We start from the raw sequence: 19,939 nt of genomic DNA, 5'->3' as shown, positions 1-19,939 counted from the left end.
CCCCTGTGGTTAAAATATTTTTCCTGAAGTTCACCACCGAGGCGAAGACTTTGATAAATGTACCTGTGTAAGACTGCCAGCACATTCAACGTGTGCTGGTAGGTGAGTCAATACAGACTGTTTAGTTTGATTTCATTTTGCCAAATGAAAGCTCTTTAGCTTGATCACATATGTGGGTGGACAGAGGCTCTAATAGAAACAATCAGCAGACTGCGCCGCATGTAAAAAACAAACAAACAAACAAAAACAAAAAAAAACCCACATGGTATCCAATCGGGGAAAAAAATGTTATAAAACAAATTGTACAGACCAATTACCAGAATCATGTTCCAAAAGATGAAGCTCAAGGAATACCAGTCACCCATGCACACAACTAAAATATGACTGTGATACTAGTCACAGGGAGGTGGAGCAGTCATGGTTTCAAACATACCCTCTGGTCACAAAAGAACATTTTCACAGACTGCAAGCCAGAAACACGCAACTTCAAGAGCACAGCTACATTTTTTTTTTTTACCACTATTTGCTATATGTTTAAAATGTGTTGAAATATATTTTGGAAATAGTAACAAAGTGGATTCGAAGGAGGAATAATTTAATGAAATAATAAACACAATTATTATTTTAAAAAGAAGGATTCATCTCACTATGACTTATTGAGTTTAATGTGAGAATCAGTGCAATATTTTAGTAGTATATAAGTAGTCACAGGTGAAAGAACACACTAAAAAAAAATAAAGTTTTTTTAAACACAGTAGTGGCTGTACAGTCCTAATATTATTAATCACATTGGTACAATCTTGTGTAACTAGAGCTGTGGTTGGCCAGGGAGGCAATAACATTAACATACACTAACAGCAATGTCTACTGGCACAATTTTGCTTTACTGTTCTGTAGTAGAAAGAAAACTGTGTGACAGTCAAAATAATGTAAAGGATTATACAGTACATGAATATCTCTGCAAACCTATTCAGAATTTAAAAAATCTGTAACTTTTTTTTCATGTAGGACTAAGTTTGGCATTTATTAAATGGGAATCAGACTTATAGTACAAATTACATATAATATGTATGTGTATTGTAAATGGTAGGGTCTGGCATTTAAATATCTACGTGTTTTCAGATAAAATACATGTCTTTTTGCCTTGCTGAAACATTATATTTATAACTTGTTAGTATAGTATTGTTAAGTGGCTAATGTTTTTCCAAGTGTGGCTAAAAAATGTTAAATTACTTTAGCCACAGGGGCTAACTAAATGAAAGTCTGAGAGGGAACGTAGTTATGGTATAATAATAAAGATCTGCAATGGTGTTGGGTGTTACAGAGTTGTGTATCAGGGGCGCACCCAGGATTTAATCTGTCAACAGGGGTGTTAATAAAGCTCAGTGAAGTTCAATCTTGTCTCCGTGTCCATACATTACATGCACCAAACTAAAGAACATGCTGTCACAACCAACCCACTGAAGAGTACTGAGAGCTGAAACAAGTATTTTAAGCAAACCAATTTCTCACATAAAGGACTCAACCAACAATCAACAATATTTCACAGGATTATTTTTTGGCAGTTACGCAAACTGAAAACACAGCGTAGCGGCCTGATTACAGTATCATTTTTCCAGAAAGCAACGTAATGACCCGTTACGCTCAACAGCGCTGGCGAGAACCCTGACAGTGCTAGATTAGCAAATTTAATCTCACAGCAATTAAAATGATAGAGAAGGAAAAGGTGATGGCACTGCTGTTCATAGTCAACAGGTGTCACTAATGACTAGCAGATAAAGTTGACCCAGAAGAACATTTGAAAGAAAGCAGGTTATTTATGAGTGACTACATGACTGGCAGCTATTACTAACCTCTGCATAATAAATAATAATTGTGATTACTAACACCATGACAGAGGTACTGCACTTCAGCTTACAGTATGTAACTTCAGGCATTGTTTTTCTAAACCACGTATATCAGATCCCTAAAAGGTATATTTTTCATTTTATTTTCTTGCAAGCTAGTTTGCAGTGGCAAGGACTCTTACCTCTGAACCCAGTGCTGATGCAGTGAGCTCACTCACAATGCTGGCCAGGAGGCCACAGGTGTTGGAAACGAGATGTGGGGAGAACAGCTCCACCTCCTTCCGCAAGCTCTTTCTCACTGGAAGCACCACAATCATCAACATCTTCTCCAGTACTTCCCGGAAACTAGTCATACCCATGGGGTTCTCTTCGGCCTGCCACAGAACGACAGACAGTTTATAGGAATGTGATACAATAATGGGCACCAATGTCTTACCTGTATATATTGTAATACAGTTTTACAGGGTATTTCATGCAAAGCATATCAGAGTGATGCATTTCATTGAATTTTGTCTTAAAAAAAACATGCAAATGTTTCTGTGATCAGAATCAATTACATTTTTGGCTTTTTTTACATTCTCAAACATGCAGCCAGCATGAGAACTAGAACCAGCTTTAAATGCTGCAGTTATTAACATGCAGCTTGTTTTGCATTGGCACAGCAGGATGGCTTGCTGCTTCTCTTTCATTCCATGCTGTGGAGGCACACAGATAAATAGATATAGCAGACGCTGATATCGATGTGCTGTAGCCACTCGAATTTTCTTTGTATCTGATATCTTGTATCAGATGGAAATGATGTCACATTAAGATTAGTTTTACTGTTTAGTTGTTCTTATCCAACTATATATTGCAAAATATATAGCATGGGTGGCTGTAACATTCAGTACAAGTGAATTTTCACCCAAGTCAAGGTCAAAGCTGACAGAAAGCCCATTCCTGGCAAATGTGCTCTGTGGGTTTGATGTCAACAGCGTCTCCTTGTTGAAGTAAAAAAAAAGAGGTGGAAATTAAAGATGACTCTCTTCATTCTTTCAGCTCCATTTTCCAGTGGCTTTTTAACAAAAGTGAACAATGGTGAAGTTGTCTGGTTTTAGAACAAGAGGTTGAAGGTTCAATCCCATTGTTTGTTTTTCTCAATAATTTAATATATAATCAATCATTTTCTGGACAATGAATTGTTATAAAAAAAAAGTGTTATCTGACCAAAAGCATTTCACACTTTTAAAAGAGGGAAGTTAGAAAAAGGCATATATGTTTTGCATCACATGTTTCTAAACTCTATTTCCAACTTGTGTCTATCCCTATATACGAAACCTTTACAAAACGTAACCGTTCTTCTAATTTGACTCTCTTTGTACATGTAAAATGCTTTTGGTCAGTTACTACTTACATGGCTAAGTTTCTCCATGTGTGCTACCAGCAGGGGAAATCTGTGTGCCAGAGCAGAATCGTTCTCAGTGCTGACCTGCTTGACAAGGGAACGCAGCAGCACTTCTCCATCATAGGCAATGGGGAGGATGGAGGTCAGTTTCACTGAGGTATTGCACAGGGCTGACATTACTGCAGCAAGAAGTCGACTACTTGATGTCCTAAAGTTTGCTTCCTGTATGTCCTTTGAAAATAAACAGGAAAAAAAAAAGAAAGTTTTATAAATCTGAACAGATTGGTGAACGATTCAGTAGTTATAGCACTATTTTAATTTGTACCTGATCCAAACAGTTTAGCAGGTCACATAGACAAGCCCACTGCAGGGCCGGCGTCGGGTAAAAGGAATGGAAACAGGCTGTGAATGTATGGTGGCACTCCTGCAGAACCGCTTCCAGGAGAGTCAGGGGCTGGCTAAGGTAGCCTTCTGGGTCATTGTCCAGCTTGATCATGCAGTTATCTACTCCTTCTGACAGGATCTTCCTCAGGAGACTTCGAGTCTTTCCAACACAATCTGCCAACTTGCTGGATTCATCCACTGCTGACTTTGTGCTCGCTGGAAGACATTTATAAAGCTCACATTTCAGATATGAATTATTCAGCATTAGTTCACAGCCACTTACTGTGTGATAGTTCAACAGGGCTAAAGACTGCCTTGGTACAGTGGCTTTAACACTTCAGCACATGCTACAGTCTGATGGACTGTTAATGAACAGAAAAAGGTGTTCTTGTAGCAACAGACCTCAATCCAGTTACACAATAAACACTTTATGTGGTCAAAAAAGTAATTTACAACAATATAAGGGAGTAGAAAATCTCAACATGGTAGCACAACGTGGTATATTCAAAGGCTTCAAAGTGGTTAATTATTCCTTGGCTAAATAAAAAGCAAACGGCCTGCTGGCCTAATTAACTGTACATTTTAATTCACTTGAAAATGACCACATAGGCACAAGTGGTCCAGAACGTGCTTTACCTGATATGGGATAGATCTCACAGATGTAGACGCGCAGCAGTCGGAGGCAGCAGGTGCCCACGAAGCGCAGTCTCTCCAGGTCCAGCAGGGTGGCGGTGTACTGGAATCCCTTCAGTCCTCGCAACTCCTCCACACCCAGAACAAGTGTGGTCCAGCTCCAGTGAAGGATGCTCAGCAAGGACTCAAAGCACTCCTAACATACATCAGAAAAAGATGAGAAATCTCCAACCATCATGCAGATACATGAGATGGTACCCACTTAACTTGACTCACTACTCTAAGATCTGCTCTTCCTTTACTAAGTGCAGATTTACCGTGTTCTTCCACTTTAGAGAGGCACTTTAAACCTTCATCAAATATTATGCAATACTCTGAAATGAAAATACGGCTAAAATGTGATCATTCTTTGTGATAATTCTTGAATGTGGTCTCCATTGACGAAGCTCATTTTACTATTTTTTGTCAAGACAGCATTTACATCTCAATTAAAATGTTTCTTCAAAGCTTATCTGATGCATTACACCTTTAATATGTCTTTCTTATGCACAGCATTTCCTTTGCAGGCTAGCTAAACCTCTAATAAAAAATGTCAACATACCACTGAAACAGTCCTTGCAAACGATCGCTTCAGAATGTGAACAGGCTCGCTGGTTTGCTGCTTTCCTTTTGCTGCATTGCCATCATTTGATGGAAGCCTGAATAAAATAAATAAAGCAACAACAACTGAATTTGGAAAACTGCTGCCCAACACTTTATAAAAAAAATTCTTACACACTCAATGCAACCAGTATTTAACATGGGTGGGGATCACCAAGAGGTTTAGTTTTCCCTCCATTGCCAATATAAAAATAACAAAGTAACATGTGACATACCTGTATAACAGCTGAGGAATCTGACCAGCGTTTACATCTGTACCATTATTCGACTTTTTGGAGCTTTTAAACTGGAAAACCACACTGAAAGGAAAAACATGAAATACAGCTATTACTTCATCAAAGGTGTGCTGAACCTGCTTCTTTTTAAAAGGGTACATACCCATCGTCGGTGGTGATGGTTGCCTGTCCATGTGAACCACAGTCACTGCTCGGCCCCGAGACTCGAGCCCAAGCCACATACCACCAGCCAGACTGCAGCAGCACTGGTTCATCAAACATCATGGCATACTTCTCTCTGAAATAACATGGCACTGTTAGATCACAGTGCAGCTGAACAGATAAGCATGCAAAATTCAAGGATGATACTCCAGGCAGCACAAATAGCACAAAGCTAGACTTCTCTCCACAGGGTTTACATGGTCTTAGCTATCTATCCATGTGTTTTAAGCATACTGGTTATCACCTCTGAAATGCACAACAAGTAACATTCAAACAAATGACGTTTGACCTCCGTCACGGTTATAAATAACTAATATGAAAAGACTTGATTGTTACACACACAACTTTTTTCCATGTGAAATCTGTTAGCAGATATGTGTACTTGTCATTTTAGTTTAGTTAGATACTTGTTGGATAGACAGGACGAAAAGCATGCTGTAAAGAAAGATGTTTGTTAGACAAATAGTAATCTTCCACTGAGACGTCTATGCCAACTTGTGGCTAACCGCATATTAGCATTACCATATGAACTGCATTACATACACTTGTGCAGTACTCCACAGGAGATTCACCAGCAGCATCTTCAGACCTCAGCTCCTCAATTTACTTGCTATTGTACTAACAAATCAACACACCACTTCAAGAGAGGTCATAAATAATACCTGGCTGCACAATCATAGGCCAAAACATCAGTCTCAGCTAGAAGGTCTCCGTCTGTTTCATGGTCTCCTCCATCAGGCCCAAGCTCAAAAAGCTACAAATAAACCAATATATTACACAGTAAGTTATGCTAACGTGAAAACACCAATCAAGAAGTAAATAAGTCAGTAATTAAATAAGTTTGTGTGTGTGTGTGTGTATGTGTGTGTGTGTATGTGTGTGTGTGTGTGTGTGAGTGTGTCTCATATATACATACAGTGCCTTGCAGAAATATTCAGACCCCTGACCAAATCTCTCATATTACTGAATTACAAATGGTACATTGAAATTTCGTTCTGTTCAATATTTTATTTTAACACACTTAAACTCAAAATCAATTATTGTAAGGTGACATTGGTTTTATGTTGGAAAATATTTAAGAAAAATAAAAAACTGAACTATCTTGCTTGCATAAGTATTCAACCCCCACACATTAATATTTGGTAGAGCCACTTTTCGCTGCAATAACAGCTTTAAGTCTTTTGGGGTAAGTATGTACCAGCTTTGCAAAAAGTGTCAAGAGTGATTTTGGCCCATTCTTCTTGGCAGATTTGCTCCAGGTTGTTCAGGTTGGTTGGATGACGCTTGTGGACTGCAATTTTCAAATAGTGCCACAGATTCTCAATGGGACTGAGATCAGGACTTTGACTGGGCCACTGTAGGACATTCACCTTTTTGTTCTTGAGCCAATCCAATGTTGCTTTGGCCTTGTGGTTGGGATCATTGTCCTGCTGAAAAGTGAGTTTCCTCCCAAGTTTCAGTTTTTTAGCGGACTGAAGCAGATTCTCTTGCAGTATTTTCCTGTACTTTGCTCCATCCATTCTTCCTTCAAATTGTAACAAGATGCCCAGTCCCTACTGATAAGCATCCTCACAGCATGATGATGCTGCCACCATATTTCACTGTAGGGATGGTGTGTCTTGAGGCATGGACAGTGTTAGGTTTGCGCCACACATAGCGTTTTGAGTTTTGGCCAAAAAGCTCTATCATTGTCTTATCTGACCACAAAATCTTTTCCCACATCGCAGCTGGGTCACTCTCATGCTTTCTGGCAAACTCCAGACATGCTTTCAGATGGTACTTACCAATGATCCTTCAACAGTAGGGTTTTTATCCAGAAAATGTGACAGCAACTTTAATGGTTCACAGGTGGAGGTCAATGGTAAGGTAAGTGTGTCCTCATTAGGGCAATTTCTTTCATCGGTGCAAACTGGGAGCTTCCACAGCACAGGGGTTGAATACTTATGCAAGCAAGATATTTCAGTTTTTTATTTTTCTTTAAAATATTTCCCAACATAAAACCAATGTCACCTTACAATAACTGATTCTGAGTTTCAGTGTTTAAAAATAAAATATCAAACAGAATGAAATTTCAATGTATGTACCGTTCGTAATTCGGTAATAAGGGAGAATTGGTCAGGGGTCTGAATACTTTTGCAAGGCACTGTGTGTGTGTGTGTGTGTGTGTGTGTGTGTGTGTGTGTGTGTGTGTGTGTGTATATATATATATATATATATATATATATATATATATATATATATATATATATATATATATATATAGAATATATATACAAGAGGCCAGATGCATAAGTCCAGGTAATAGTCAACAGTAAGTGTATTTCGACATAACGAAAAACACGTAATAATTACACGACAATTTATTAATTCACGTGTTATTGTCCACATAAAGGGATATCTTGCTGTTTGTTGATAATAAGACTAACTAAAATTTGATGTTTATCTTTGTTTTTTGTTTTTTTTATAACAGATACCTTTAATAATAGACTGAGTTCTTCCAACCAGTATCTATTTATTTTGGGTGTCCTTACCTTTATCTTTGCCGTATATTCCCCTCTCCCACCGAACAGTCCAAGACCCCCCAGTAAGATATCTGCATCTGCACAGAAGCGAATGGCTTCTACAGAATGGGCTGAATACCCCCACCCACCACCATGACCTATAAGAAAACAAAGTTATTGTAGTCACTTCATCAATATTTGATCAAAGTCAAGTATGTTTTATATTTATATACAGTATAAAGTACTGGTCTACATATTGACTTGCTTTCAAATCGATTGACTATGCTGTAATCTTCTTTGGAGTAAACCTTCATAACAGCTTGAGTCTCCTCCTCTGTACTGGCAACTCCCATTTTCAGCTCCTGCATTGCTGACAGCGTGTCCAGACAACCTACACGTGTATCAGATCAAGGTAAACACAATGAATTATTTTAAAGCTGTGGTCTGTATTACAGAGTCCAACCTGAAATAGAACTGGGCTGACGATATCAGAGAATACAGTGGAGTAGAGACTTGAAGAAATTAAATCAAAGTGCGATCTGCATAATGCATATTAAGTTAAAGGACTTTAATATGTGGATATGACACTGTAACTATGAAGCCAAAACCTCAAGTAATCTCAGAGATATGAGGATTTTACAGTATTGAATATGAAGCAAATCTCTCAACCAAGGGTGACTTTGGATTTTCACAACAGTGATGATATTAAGTTGGTATCAGAAAAAGGCTAAATGTAATAATGGAACTAGTGAGTTAGTCAGCCTACCTAGAATATGCAGTGCCCCATGAGACCTTGTAGTGGTTGCCATGGACCCAGTTGGGAGAGCAAGCTCAGGACTCAGTACACTGCATCTCGACTGAATGTCTGTCATTGTGGGGATCCTGGCATCAGCAATCACAGCATTGTAGCACCAAAACTCTCTGGAAGCCGGGAGGAACCTTTATAAGAGGGACAAAATGGACGTTAAACAGCTTGGTTACTATGAGCTGGTTCCACAGATCCTGATTTGCACATGCTTCAATACCTTTACCTAAAGTAACATTTGATAGTCCACTGAATCCAATTAGGTTACACATAAGACTGATGAAACCAGTCACATGTGTAAGAGCAGGGACATTAAAAATAGGATCTAATTTACCATTATCTATATACCTCTGATAATTCTCTGCAATACAAGAGAGACAATGAGAGACCAAACTGGGCAGACCACAGCAAGTGCAATAATTAAAGCACAACACTGCACTTCCTCCTGCGGTTCTAGAGCCCATTCTCCTATCTACCTCCAAATCACATCGTAGACTGGATCCAAACAGACGCCAAACCCTTGCAGGTCCTCCTGTTCAGAATCGTTGAACGTCCGGCAGCTCCCATCAACTTTATTGATCAACAGGCATTTAAAAGGTGGTGGTTCTGATTTGGATGCAGGCACTAGACCTATTAAATAAACCAAGTAAAGTAAGTTCAGCAAGCTGTGGTATCAACAGTATTGATAGTAGGAGGGGGAAATGTGGTGGCAACACTGTGGAACGAAGGGGAGCACAAACCAGTAGCTACCACATCAGGGCATAAGTTGTCTTGATAGATACATTTGTTTAGAAAAACAAATGTTAACTATTTGTGTGTGAATTTGAAGATTGATACAATATCATTGTACAAATAATACTTTCTCTATAGAAACATACTGGTTAGTTTAATTAAAAAAAAAAAACAAGAATACAGAATAAGGGTTTTAAAATAGTTAAGTGTTGTTTAAACTATTTAAAAACTAAACTAAAAGGCAAAAAAAGAACACGTACCAATGATACGTTTGCTGGCAAAAATCTCTGATGTGGCCAGGACATGGGAATTTATAAGCGCTTCATCGATCCTCAGGAAGGTCTGGTCACCACTGGCACCAATCCACGTAGCCTTGCGCCCATACTTAGCTCCAATGTTGGGCATTGGGGATGGCTTTGCATTCCAGTATGGCATGTCTACAATGGGTCTTCCAAGCTGCCCTTTCTAAAAAAGCAACAAAGATTCATTTTAGCACCCAAAAATATCACAGTTCTGCCTCCTACACACATTATTTTACATTGTAAATGTTTTACAGCATACGGTTAATTTCATATGCTCAACTGTATGTATCAAATTTAAAAACATAAAAGGTAGCTTTTCACTTTTAAATGATCACTTACTGGTTGCAGCAGCTGTTTAATTATTGTGCAGGGGCGCTAAAGCCAGATCCTAATAATACCAGTGAACACTCTGTTTTTTTATTTAAATTTGGAAAAATCAACAGGGCAGGGACATAGAAGAAACTCTTTTTAAAATAGACCCCAACAGGTTTAACACAATGCCTTTTACTTGGGAAAACTTTTTTCAAAGTAACACATAGATTCTATATAAAAGGTATTTTAATATGTAAATACGAAAATACATTTTAATTCAATTTAATTTAATTCAAGTTTCTTTCAGTATTTCCAAATTCAGCCCTGCTATCTGTTTACTTGTCTTTAAAAATTACTTTTTGTGCTGTGTTATACTGTATATAAAAATAAATATCTACATTAAAATAAACTGGCCCAAAATAACCAATTTGTCTTAAAACTAGCAAATCAATACAGTTATAACAATATATAAATGTTTCTTTCTTACTGAGAAACTCCCAAAAGTAAAGACTTGACCATCCATTAAAAGAACTGCAGTGTGGTTACTTCCTGCTGTCACATGTATACTGGGTCCTGGTAAAGCCTGGACTAGTGTAGGAGAACTCCTATTTGGGGAAAATGGCAAAGCAACAATTATTGATTCTGCTGTATCACCCGGAAGAAGACTTTGATTGTTCAAGTACAATATATTACCTGGAATTCACATCGCCCTGCCCAAGTTGTCCATGCTGTCCATATCCAAAAGTATACACATCTCCATTCTCCATTAGCACCACTGTAACAAAAGAAAATGGAAGATTTACACTGACTCTGTGTTTAAAAAAAAAAAAAAAAAAAAAAAAACACACACAAAAAGTAAAAAGGACTATGTGGGGGCATGCAGCAGCTTGCATGGTTTTAATGCATGGTTTTAATGCAGCTGCTGCACCACCACTGAAAACCAGGCTATATTTGCACTGCTGTTCTGGAACTATGTTTATATCATGAATATGCTTATTTTCTGGGTCACTTTATTAGAAAGTGTCTAAAATAAAATACAAATTAGACCATTAAAAGTGTCTATGACTTTGAGAACAGCACACTGACCACAAGACAAATGTCTTCAGAACTACAGACAGAGAATATTTAAAACATACAAATAGACAAAACCACTAATCCATTTCTCATTCATTCAAATGCATTCTGCACCACAGGCAACATGTTAGTATATAGTATTGCAATTCACTACATTTTGGTCATGTGGGATTCTTCATTACATTTCTTGTTGAAATTAGGAATTGCAATACGATATGCAGGCTTGGTTATCTTATGGAATCAGGGACTGACAATTAATTAACATTTCTATGTTATGTGGATATTACTAAGCTGTAAAAAGGAAAAAAAAGACATCAACATACCTGAGTGATGGAATCCACAGCTAACCTGGACTGCTCGGAGCGCACAGTCAAAGCGAACTGCCCCTGGGGGGTGAGTGGTGATCTTGCTTGCATCTTTGTCTCCTCGCTCCCCACTGCCATCTGGAAATGAAGTTACACAATCCAGTCAGTATTTCTGTTGGAATGGTAGATGTGCAGTGGTCAGCAACAGTAAAGGCAGCAACATAACAGAACTATGTAACTCAGCCGCTACACACATTGCTCGAGGTGGCCTTCTGCTACCTGTAAAAAAGCATGAACTTTAGATAGAAAGATAGTATCAATATTTCTTAAAACAGACTAAAGAATTAGACACAGAACAGTGTACAGGCTACAAGAAGCTATATGATCTTTAATATAACCTGCCCCAAAGAAGAAAAAAAAAGTCTCACAGAGACATACAGGAGTTGGGGGAAAAAAAAGTAGGTGTATTTAGGTGACCATTCATGAATGAATACTGTGGGGCTTGGCAATATGTAGTGAAGTATGTGTGCTACATCAAAACTACGTGTAGTCTTGGATATGAAAGCACTTGCCTACTGAGCACCTATGATGTGAGACGGTCAGATCTGATGTCTTGCCCAGCGTACTTACAACAGAAATGCAGGTTGGGATGCCAGCTGCATTACAAATAAATCACCTGAGAGACAGTTAATTTGTATACAAATAAGTGTGCTACTTTTATTTGCCCAACCCTTGTCCATGTACAATCCTTATCAGATGGTTAGTCTCTCACATGGTTTATTGGAACAGAAGCATTTTTGTTTAAAGTAGGCTCATGTGGAGGTGATTAGAGCCAAGATTAGATTAAATGTCTTACTGTAGTGTGATCTTAGTTAAGATCACTTCAGCCAGCTTTAAAAAAATAAAATACATGCAAACCCTTAAAAGACTTAATCTTAGTTTTATCATTACAAGCCTAAACAATGTCATGCTGTAAATCTGAAGAGGATACAAAATGTTCAAATCAAAGCTCAATGTTTAAGGTTTACAGTGCAATTACAGTGTACATTCTCCACATTCTAATGTGAGTCCCATCTGGTGAAATGAAGCCTGGGGACACCGATAGCAGACACCTCACATAACCTCTCAGCTGAGCCTGCTTGCCCACAGGTTACATGGGTTTGTCAAACATCTACAATTCCATAGCTAATTGGATAGGAATGTATATTCCGAGAGCATTCGAGTGGCTGAGGGTTTTTTAAACTGGAGATTCACAAGCACAACTCCACATGTCCGTTTCAATCAGTGTTTGAGCTTTTGTTTTATTTACTGCACTTTTAGAGTGGCATGCTGCCCTGTGAGGAATGTAATGGGTTGCTAGTGTTATGTTATTGTTCTCACGTTATTACTACCCTTTTCCACTTCGCTGATAACATTTGATGGCATTATATACCCACCATAACTACTAGGCCTTCAGTGGCTGTTTGCAAACAATTGGTTATTTCTTTGCTCTGACAGTAATGTTAAAGGTCACCTTCATCAGCATTGTTATTAGAATTATGGTCCTATCATTTTTCAGTATTAACTTGAAAGTTCCCAGTTACTATAAGGGAATCTATACAAAGCTCCCTAGTTAGTGTTACTAAAGACATATCTGAAGTTATACTTGGTTTTGGCCTAACAAAGACTTAAAACACATAGAATTCCATAAAGAACATAACTTGTGAACAACAGTATGGGGGACATCCTAACAGAACACAAAACACAAATAATAATTAATAATAATTAATAATAACAACAACAACAACAAGGATTCAGCATCCCTTGTGATAAGTAAAACCCAAGGAATGTACCACTGGATAAGAAGCATGAATTATACAAAGCTTTTTTGTTTAAAAAACAAACTGGTTTTAAAAACAAGAAATTCCTGGACTTTGGTACCACTAAATTAGTGTTCTGATGTGAACGAATGTAGTTAGTCGGCTACCAACTTCTACACTGCAGATATACATACTTTACATTCAGTATGAAAGAAGCAACACAAGGGATGCCGAGTCTTTGAAACCAAAATTACTTCTGACTTTCTTTCTCCTCAGGTTACTTCACACTAAGGCAAAAAAACAAAGATCTCCTTTTTTGTGTGTGCAGTTTTCAAAAAGAAAAGAATCAGTGGAGGGAAGAGACAACCTGGAGGTTGGGCTTGCGTCCCCTCCTAGTCGGTAAGGAAGACCATAGTACCTTTGCGCTTGTCCCGCTTATGCTTGAGCTGGGCCTGAAGTCTGGCTAGGGCCTGCTCTCGGTGATTCATAAAAATGGGACCAGGAAATACAAGGGGGCCTGAGGAAAAAGAAACTTTCACATGCATGGGAGAGCTCACAACGGCAGAAAGAATGGTCAACAAAACAGAGTAAAAAAAACAAACAAAAAAATTAAATAAAAAAAAAAAATACACATTTCACAGTTCAACACATAAGCAGCAAGACAGATTTAGGAATGCCTCTACATTGGACATTCTAAAGCATCTATTTAATATATGTTTTCGATATAGATATACATCTTTTTATACAAAGTGGTTTAAAGGCCATTTAAACAGGTTTCTGATATACAAGGGAAAATGTATGCACCAAATCAAACCTTGCTTTCAGCAACAAAAGACCATGGAAAAGGGGGTAGTCTGCTTCACATTTCATATTCACACAGAATCAAGTGTGATGATTATTGACTTGGATACTATAACAGCATCAGACAAAAGAACATACCATGTTGTGAATTACATAAATCAATAATTTTTTTGTTGAGAAATGACATGCCCAATATGCAATCTATTGTGGAAGAATACTGCAGCCTGATCCCCCTATCTCATGGTACACAGTTGCTACCAGCCAAGTTTCAATCCACTACAACTGGGGTTCCCAAACTGTATTGGTTCAATGACCCCCATGATATTAGACATAATGACTGAGGACACCCACCTGAAATGTAGATTTTGATACGTTTATTGAGAGAGAGTTCATTTGTACCAGTAAAAAGTACTAATGTTTTCATTATGTTCAGTATCATTTCTCAGACGTTTGAGAAAATGGTCCATAATAACTGTGCTGCAAATGTAACATAAACCTGCCTGTAAAGGTAGGAGGGAGCGGGATGGTTTATTTAAAAAAATTAAGGGGAGGAAATATAACAAGAACGTCCACAGTACATTAGCAGAAATCCTGTATTTATTTATTTTAATTAAACATGTTGATATTAGAATTATAAAATATATTAATATAGTTGCCTATTTTGTAGGGCTATCAATCGCAGTCTAACTTCTGTGAGTAGCATGTTAATTTCTTTCTTATTTCTTAATTTTTTTTTACGCATATTAATTGTGCACTTTTTATTATTTCTTGACGTTTACTTTTTTAAACTTATTTTTGTATTAATACATTCTGTGGAAAACAAAATAAAAAACTCCCACTTTGCAATAAGTGTCTCCTTCTGCACAGCTGATTCTCATTAGTGAAATTCAACTTCTATTGCTGGTATTTTTTCTCAACCTGACAAATATTGTGTCGCCAAAATAAATAATATAGTCAAGTATAATAATGTACACGCGTGTGTGATTTAAAATATTTTTACTCAGGCACTGCAGGAGACAGAAATGCATCTGGGGCCTCATTAGAAAGAGCAGGCATGTATACTGTGGTAACCAAGGAGACTACAGACCATGAGGTCTATGTAAAGCTACTGGGCAAATAAGCAGCCGTTCATTATCCCAGTAGCAGACTTTTTTTTTTTTTTTTTTTTTTTTTTTTTTTTTAATGTATCCTGTGTCACCAGGAGCTTTCCTGTAGCCCTCAAGGAGAAAATGATATTACTCGTCATCTGAAAAATAAAACACACCTTGCAAATAGCACAGCAGTGTTGTCGCAGCAATGCATTCCTTTTGTACCAGTTTCGAATCCCCTCACTGATAAATTAATATTAATAACACGCATGTGAAAATATAATTACGGTACATTAAGTGTTTCATATTCAATATTTAGCAGTGTACATTTTAAAATAAACTATGAAGTGCTGATTGGATTAAAAGCCAGACTTTTGGGTGTCCCCATGGACCAGAGAGAGGCCCCGACCTGAAGCACACCAGCTGGGAAGTCTCATTCTTTGGCCTGAAAATCTCACCCTTTAGGGCCGGACATCCCACTCTTTGGGACAGTCAACCCTTGGCATCTCTGCGTTTATGGATGTGTCAAAGAAAGTGTTCTATAATATACCAGCAAAACATAATGGAACAAGGAGCAATGCCTGTGATTTGTATACTATTATTATTATTATAAACAATGATACATACATACATATATTAAAGGAAACTGATAAGAATATATACAATATCTTTTGAAATGCATTAAGGTGAGTAATAAACTGACTCAATTGTGAATTAGCAGTTAGTTCAAACAATTTAACAGCAAATACTGGAATTTTTCTGTATATTTCTGTGTAAATAAATATAAAACATTTATACAGAGAAGGGGCAACAATATTAATCCAGAAATAAGAACTGTTTTTTTTTTATGCTGGGTTGTTTTTTGGATTAATAATAATAATAATAATAATAATAATAATAATAATAATGTCACTTATATAGCGCTCTTCGTGCAAGCATTCCAGGGTGCTTCACAAAAAAAAAAAATTAAAAAGTGTGTGTCTAACATATAATCCAGCTACAAATAAACAGATGTAATTTTCAAACATTTTCAAAACAGGATTTAAAAGATTCAATTATGCTAGCATTCCTGATATGAATCAGAAGCAAGCTCCAAATAGGGATGGGTCTGTATACTGGTTTTTCGGTTTATCGCGGTTTAGTTACATTACGGTATTAATACAGTTGCTTTTATTCTAAACCGCAATTATCGTAATTCGGTTATACACCGGTTAACACATTTTTCAACTGCAAACACACTTCTTCTAAATCAAGCGATGGTACTTGCAGCCTTAGCAAAGTGTCTGAGGAATATCTTTTTGTGTACTGATACTGTATTTTGATAATGGTTTTGAAGGAATCGGTCAACAACACAGGGTAATGGTTAAATAAAGGACTTTGGAAATGTTGATGTTAATGAAGACATGAATGTATTTTTTCCAGCACACTGACAGTGTGACCTCTTACAGCTACACTATCCTATAAGTAGGAGTCTACCTAATTACCAATTTCGCAAAAATCGGGAAATTGACGGGGTCACCGTGAAATACACCTTTTTAGAGGCCAATGCATACCGGACTAGTACGGAGAAAGAACAAAAAAGATACCCAATTTAAACGAACTACTGTACACCACAAGCAATGCAAACTATGTATCTTAATTCTGTATTCCTTCGCCGTCCTGTGTGCATTGCACTTAGGGAAAAAAATAAAATAAAAAGTCCTTAGACAAATAACATTAAAAAAAATAAAATAAAAAATACTTCAAAGCGGTTAACTTTCTTGTTTACTGTTCACATGACAACGATGTTTTAATCAGCCTATCGGTGCATCTGTACTGGCTTTTCTGTGACCTGTACTGTACAGTAGAAGGTGGGACAAAGTCAGTGTTGCATTGTTATTTTGATTTAGGTTGCTAAAATCTAGTTTTCAGCATTGGAGGCAAAATACCAAAAATGGACAAAAAAGCAAAACATAGTAAAGTATATTTCAGCTGAAGATCATGTCAGGAAATTTTCCAAAGAAACTTGACATGCAGGTGTAGGTAAATTATTTATCACATCTTGTAATGTGACTTTAGAGAAAATACGATTGATCGCTATTTAGCTTAAGAATCAAGCATTAAACGAAAAGCTATTATACAGGCTGCTAAACAGAATGTAAAACAAATAACAGCTTTCAGAAAACAAACCTGAAAGTCAGTGCTGACAAAAAAATATGTAGCCAAGTACTACAGGTACAATCTAGCACAGCCACCTCGCTTCAAACAACCTTCCGCTTACTTTTTAAACGCAGCTAGAATTTCAGACCCAAATAGGCACGTTTTCTTCCTTTTGACTCGGTACTAATAAAAAAGAAGCCTGGATGGGACAAAAATGACAATGAAGTGCTGTATATATGGCCTTTATTAAAGACTGCCAGATGCCCTTGAGTTTTGGGGCTGTTTCTAATTGATTTCCACATCTGTATAACTTGTCAACGCTTTGCATTACACTTCCAACCAATTCAGTGGATGCAGAAGTGCAGTCTCAATGCATAGTCAAGTCTTCATACCACAGAGACAGAGAATGACAGCCGCAACTGTTGGGGTTGTTGCATGCTTGCCTTTAACAAACGACAGCACTCTGTTTTATTAAGGAAGCAAATACCACCATTTTTAGGCTTTTATATTGCTCTAAATACTGTATACTTAGGTTTATTTAATGTTTAAACAAGTCTGTGAAATCCTAATTTTATTCCATAACCTACCCGGGTATGTAAATTCTCTGTGATTTAAGTAGACCCCTACCTATAAGCATACTTCCTCTGTCTTCCAAATCCACCTGTGTGGGATTTTACTTCTGTAACCCATTTAAGGTAATGTTATGTTAATACTTCCTTGCTTCACTGTATTTTCATTCTGACCTTTTAACGCATTCATGCAACAAGAAATTATAGACGAGCTACACTTGAAAGGGACCAACTACATTTTAGTTTATTTAAAAAATTGTCTTGGTTTCCTTCTTGTACAACAGTGAAACATACCGGTTTTCATTTAAAATGCTGTATTCTGAAGGATTTCCAACATTACATTTTTCGTTCATGCAACATTCACGGGACTTTGAGGTAGAACAGCCCAGGACTAATGTGTAATGAAAGCAAGTCTAGTTTAGTTTCTCATGTGGCTCTGCCACTTTTATAATTAACCAGACAGCAAATCACATAATGAAGATACATTATGTCTGTGGACACTCTAAAATATAAACCTTGGCTGGCATATTTGTGAATGAAAATAGAAACTCATACCTCTCCCTTCCTCCTGTCGGTGTCTTCGATTTATCCTTTGCCTCTTCTCTTCCTGTCTTATTTGGATATGTTCTTCAATATTCACTCCTGGAGGAACAGGGACAGCTAAAAACAAAACAAAAAAAACCCAAAAAAACAAAAACAGATGAATGATGATGATGATAGGATGACGGATCCACAGGGAAACTTTCAAACACTGATGTCAACTGAATGATGAACAGCTGGCTTCACGACCCCAATCTACATTAACCTAGGTGTACATTTGGTAGGACAGTTTACTTCTAATCGGGTCTGTGTATGTGAAGGTTTTTAGAAAATAATTAACACAGTAATGTTGTAGGTAAGGACTCCACTACTGAAATTCCTATCAAGATTTGTGGGCCACAATAAAAGACTGTAATATATGTTATGGAGGCCAACTTTATATAATGTACAAGAAGATGAAAGCCAGTGATAAAGTACAAACAAAAAATACATTTTACATGCAAAAAAAAATACATGCTAATTTTGTCATGATGTTAATGCAAAACACAAAAAAAGAGCATACAGAAATACTTCTATAGTGCCTATAGAAAGTCTACACTCCCTTGAACTTTTTTCACATTTTGTTGTGTCAGTGCCTCAGGGTTAAATTAGGATTTTTTTCCCCCCACTTATCTACACACCATACTCCACACTGTTAAGGGGAAAAAATGTTTATTGAGAAAAAAATGATATTAAAAACACAAAACTGAAACATCATAATTGGATAAGTCTCCTTCCCCCTGAGTTAATACTTGGTGGAAGCACCTTTGGCAGCAATTACAGCTGTGAGTCTGTTGGGATAGGTCTCTACCAACTTTGCACACCTAGACTTGGCAATATTTGACCATTATTCTTAACAAAACTGTTCAAGCTCTGTCAAGTTCCTTGGGGAAGTATTCCATTTGAATTATGCAAAAAACCATTCAGGAGATACTGTTGCATGTGGCAAAAAGTTTTGTGGTCTGACGAAACTAAAATGGAACTTTTTAACCTAAATGCAAAGCGTTATGTTTGGTGCAAACCAAACACAGCGCATCACCCAAAGAACACCATCGCTACTGTGAAGCATGGTGGTGGCAGCATCATATTATGGGGGTGTTTCTCATCACAGGGACTGGGGCACTTGTCAGGATAGAAGGGAAAATGAATGGAGCAAAGTACAGAGAAGTCCTTGAGGAAAATCTGCTGCCCTCTGCAAGAAAGCTGAAACTGGGACAGAAGTTCACCTTTCAGCATGACAACGAAGTAAAGCACACAGCCAAAGCTACAGTGGAGTGGCTAAGGAACAAAAAGGTAAATGTCCTTGAGTGGCCCAGTCAGAGCCCGGACCTAAATCCAATCTAAAACTTGTGGCATGACTTGAACCATCAACGCTCCCAAAGGAACCTGACAGTTTGAACAGTTTTGTTAAGAATGGTCAAATATTGCCAAATCTAGGTGTGCAAAGTTGGTAGAGACCTATCCCAACAGACTGACAGCTGTAATTGCTGCCAAAGGTGGAGACTTATCCAATTATGATCTTTCAGTTTTGTAGTTGTTATATATATATATATATATATATATATATATATATATATATATATATATA

General features: G+C 37.3%; 1 protein-coding gene across 15 annotated transcripts in view; it reads right to left on the bottom strand.

The window, feature by feature from the left end:
• Positions 1-19,939, bottom strand: part of LOC121327729 (E3 ubiquitin-protein ligase MYCBP2) — a 145,995-nt gene that overhangs the window by 64,311 nt on the left and 61,745 nt on the right. For 10 of the 15 annotated variants that reach the window (XM_041271894.1, XM_041271895.1, XM_041271899.1 and 7 more), the window contains exons 17-34: positions 18,328-18,432; positions 13,594-13,692; positions 11,395-11,514; positions 10,691-10,772; positions 10,485-10,602; positions 9,644-9,848; positions 9,128-9,281; positions 8,613-8,785; positions 8,112-8,237; positions 7,877-8,004; positions 6,008-6,099; positions 5,287-5,421; positions 5,124-5,207; positions 4,850-4,946; positions 4,252-4,444; positions 3,557-3,831; positions 3,241-3,462; positions 2,030-2,221 (exon numbers count right to left, since the gene is read on the bottom strand). In XM_041271894.1, coding sequence (XP_041127828.1) covers positions 2,030-2,221; positions 3,241-3,462; positions 3,557-3,831; positions 4,252-4,444; positions 4,850-4,946; positions 5,124-5,207; positions 5,287-5,421; positions 6,008-6,099; positions 7,877-8,004; positions 8,112-8,237; positions 8,613-8,785; positions 9,128-9,281; positions 9,644-9,848; positions 10,485-10,602; positions 10,691-10,772; positions 11,395-11,514; positions 13,594-13,692; positions 18,328-18,432 — 2,600 coding nt within the window. The remainder of the gene's footprint in view (positions 1-2,029; positions 2,222-3,240; positions 3,463-3,556; positions 3,832-4,251; positions 4,445-4,849; positions 4,947-5,123; positions 5,208-5,286; positions 5,422-6,007; positions 6,100-7,876; positions 8,005-8,111; positions 8,238-8,612; positions 8,786-9,127; positions 9,282-9,643; positions 9,849-10,484; positions 10,603-10,690; positions 10,773-11,394; positions 11,515-13,593; positions 13,693-18,327; positions 18,433-19,939) is intronic. The other 5 variants (XM_041271896.1, XM_041271909.1, XM_041271897.1 and 2 more) reach the window with 4 other exon arrangements.

The sequence above is a fragment of the Polyodon spathula genome, chromosome 15 (assembly GCF_017654505.1).
Source record: "Polyodon spathula isolate WHYD16114869_AA chromosome 15, ASM1765450v1, whole genome shotgun sequence".
Lineage (NCBI taxonomy): Eukaryota > Metazoa > Chordata > Actinopteri > Acipenseriformes > Polyodontidae > Polyodon > Polyodon spathula.
The sequence above is the reverse complement of the archived record's forward strand: the minus strand, read 5'-3'. Positions and strand labels throughout refer to the sequence as shown.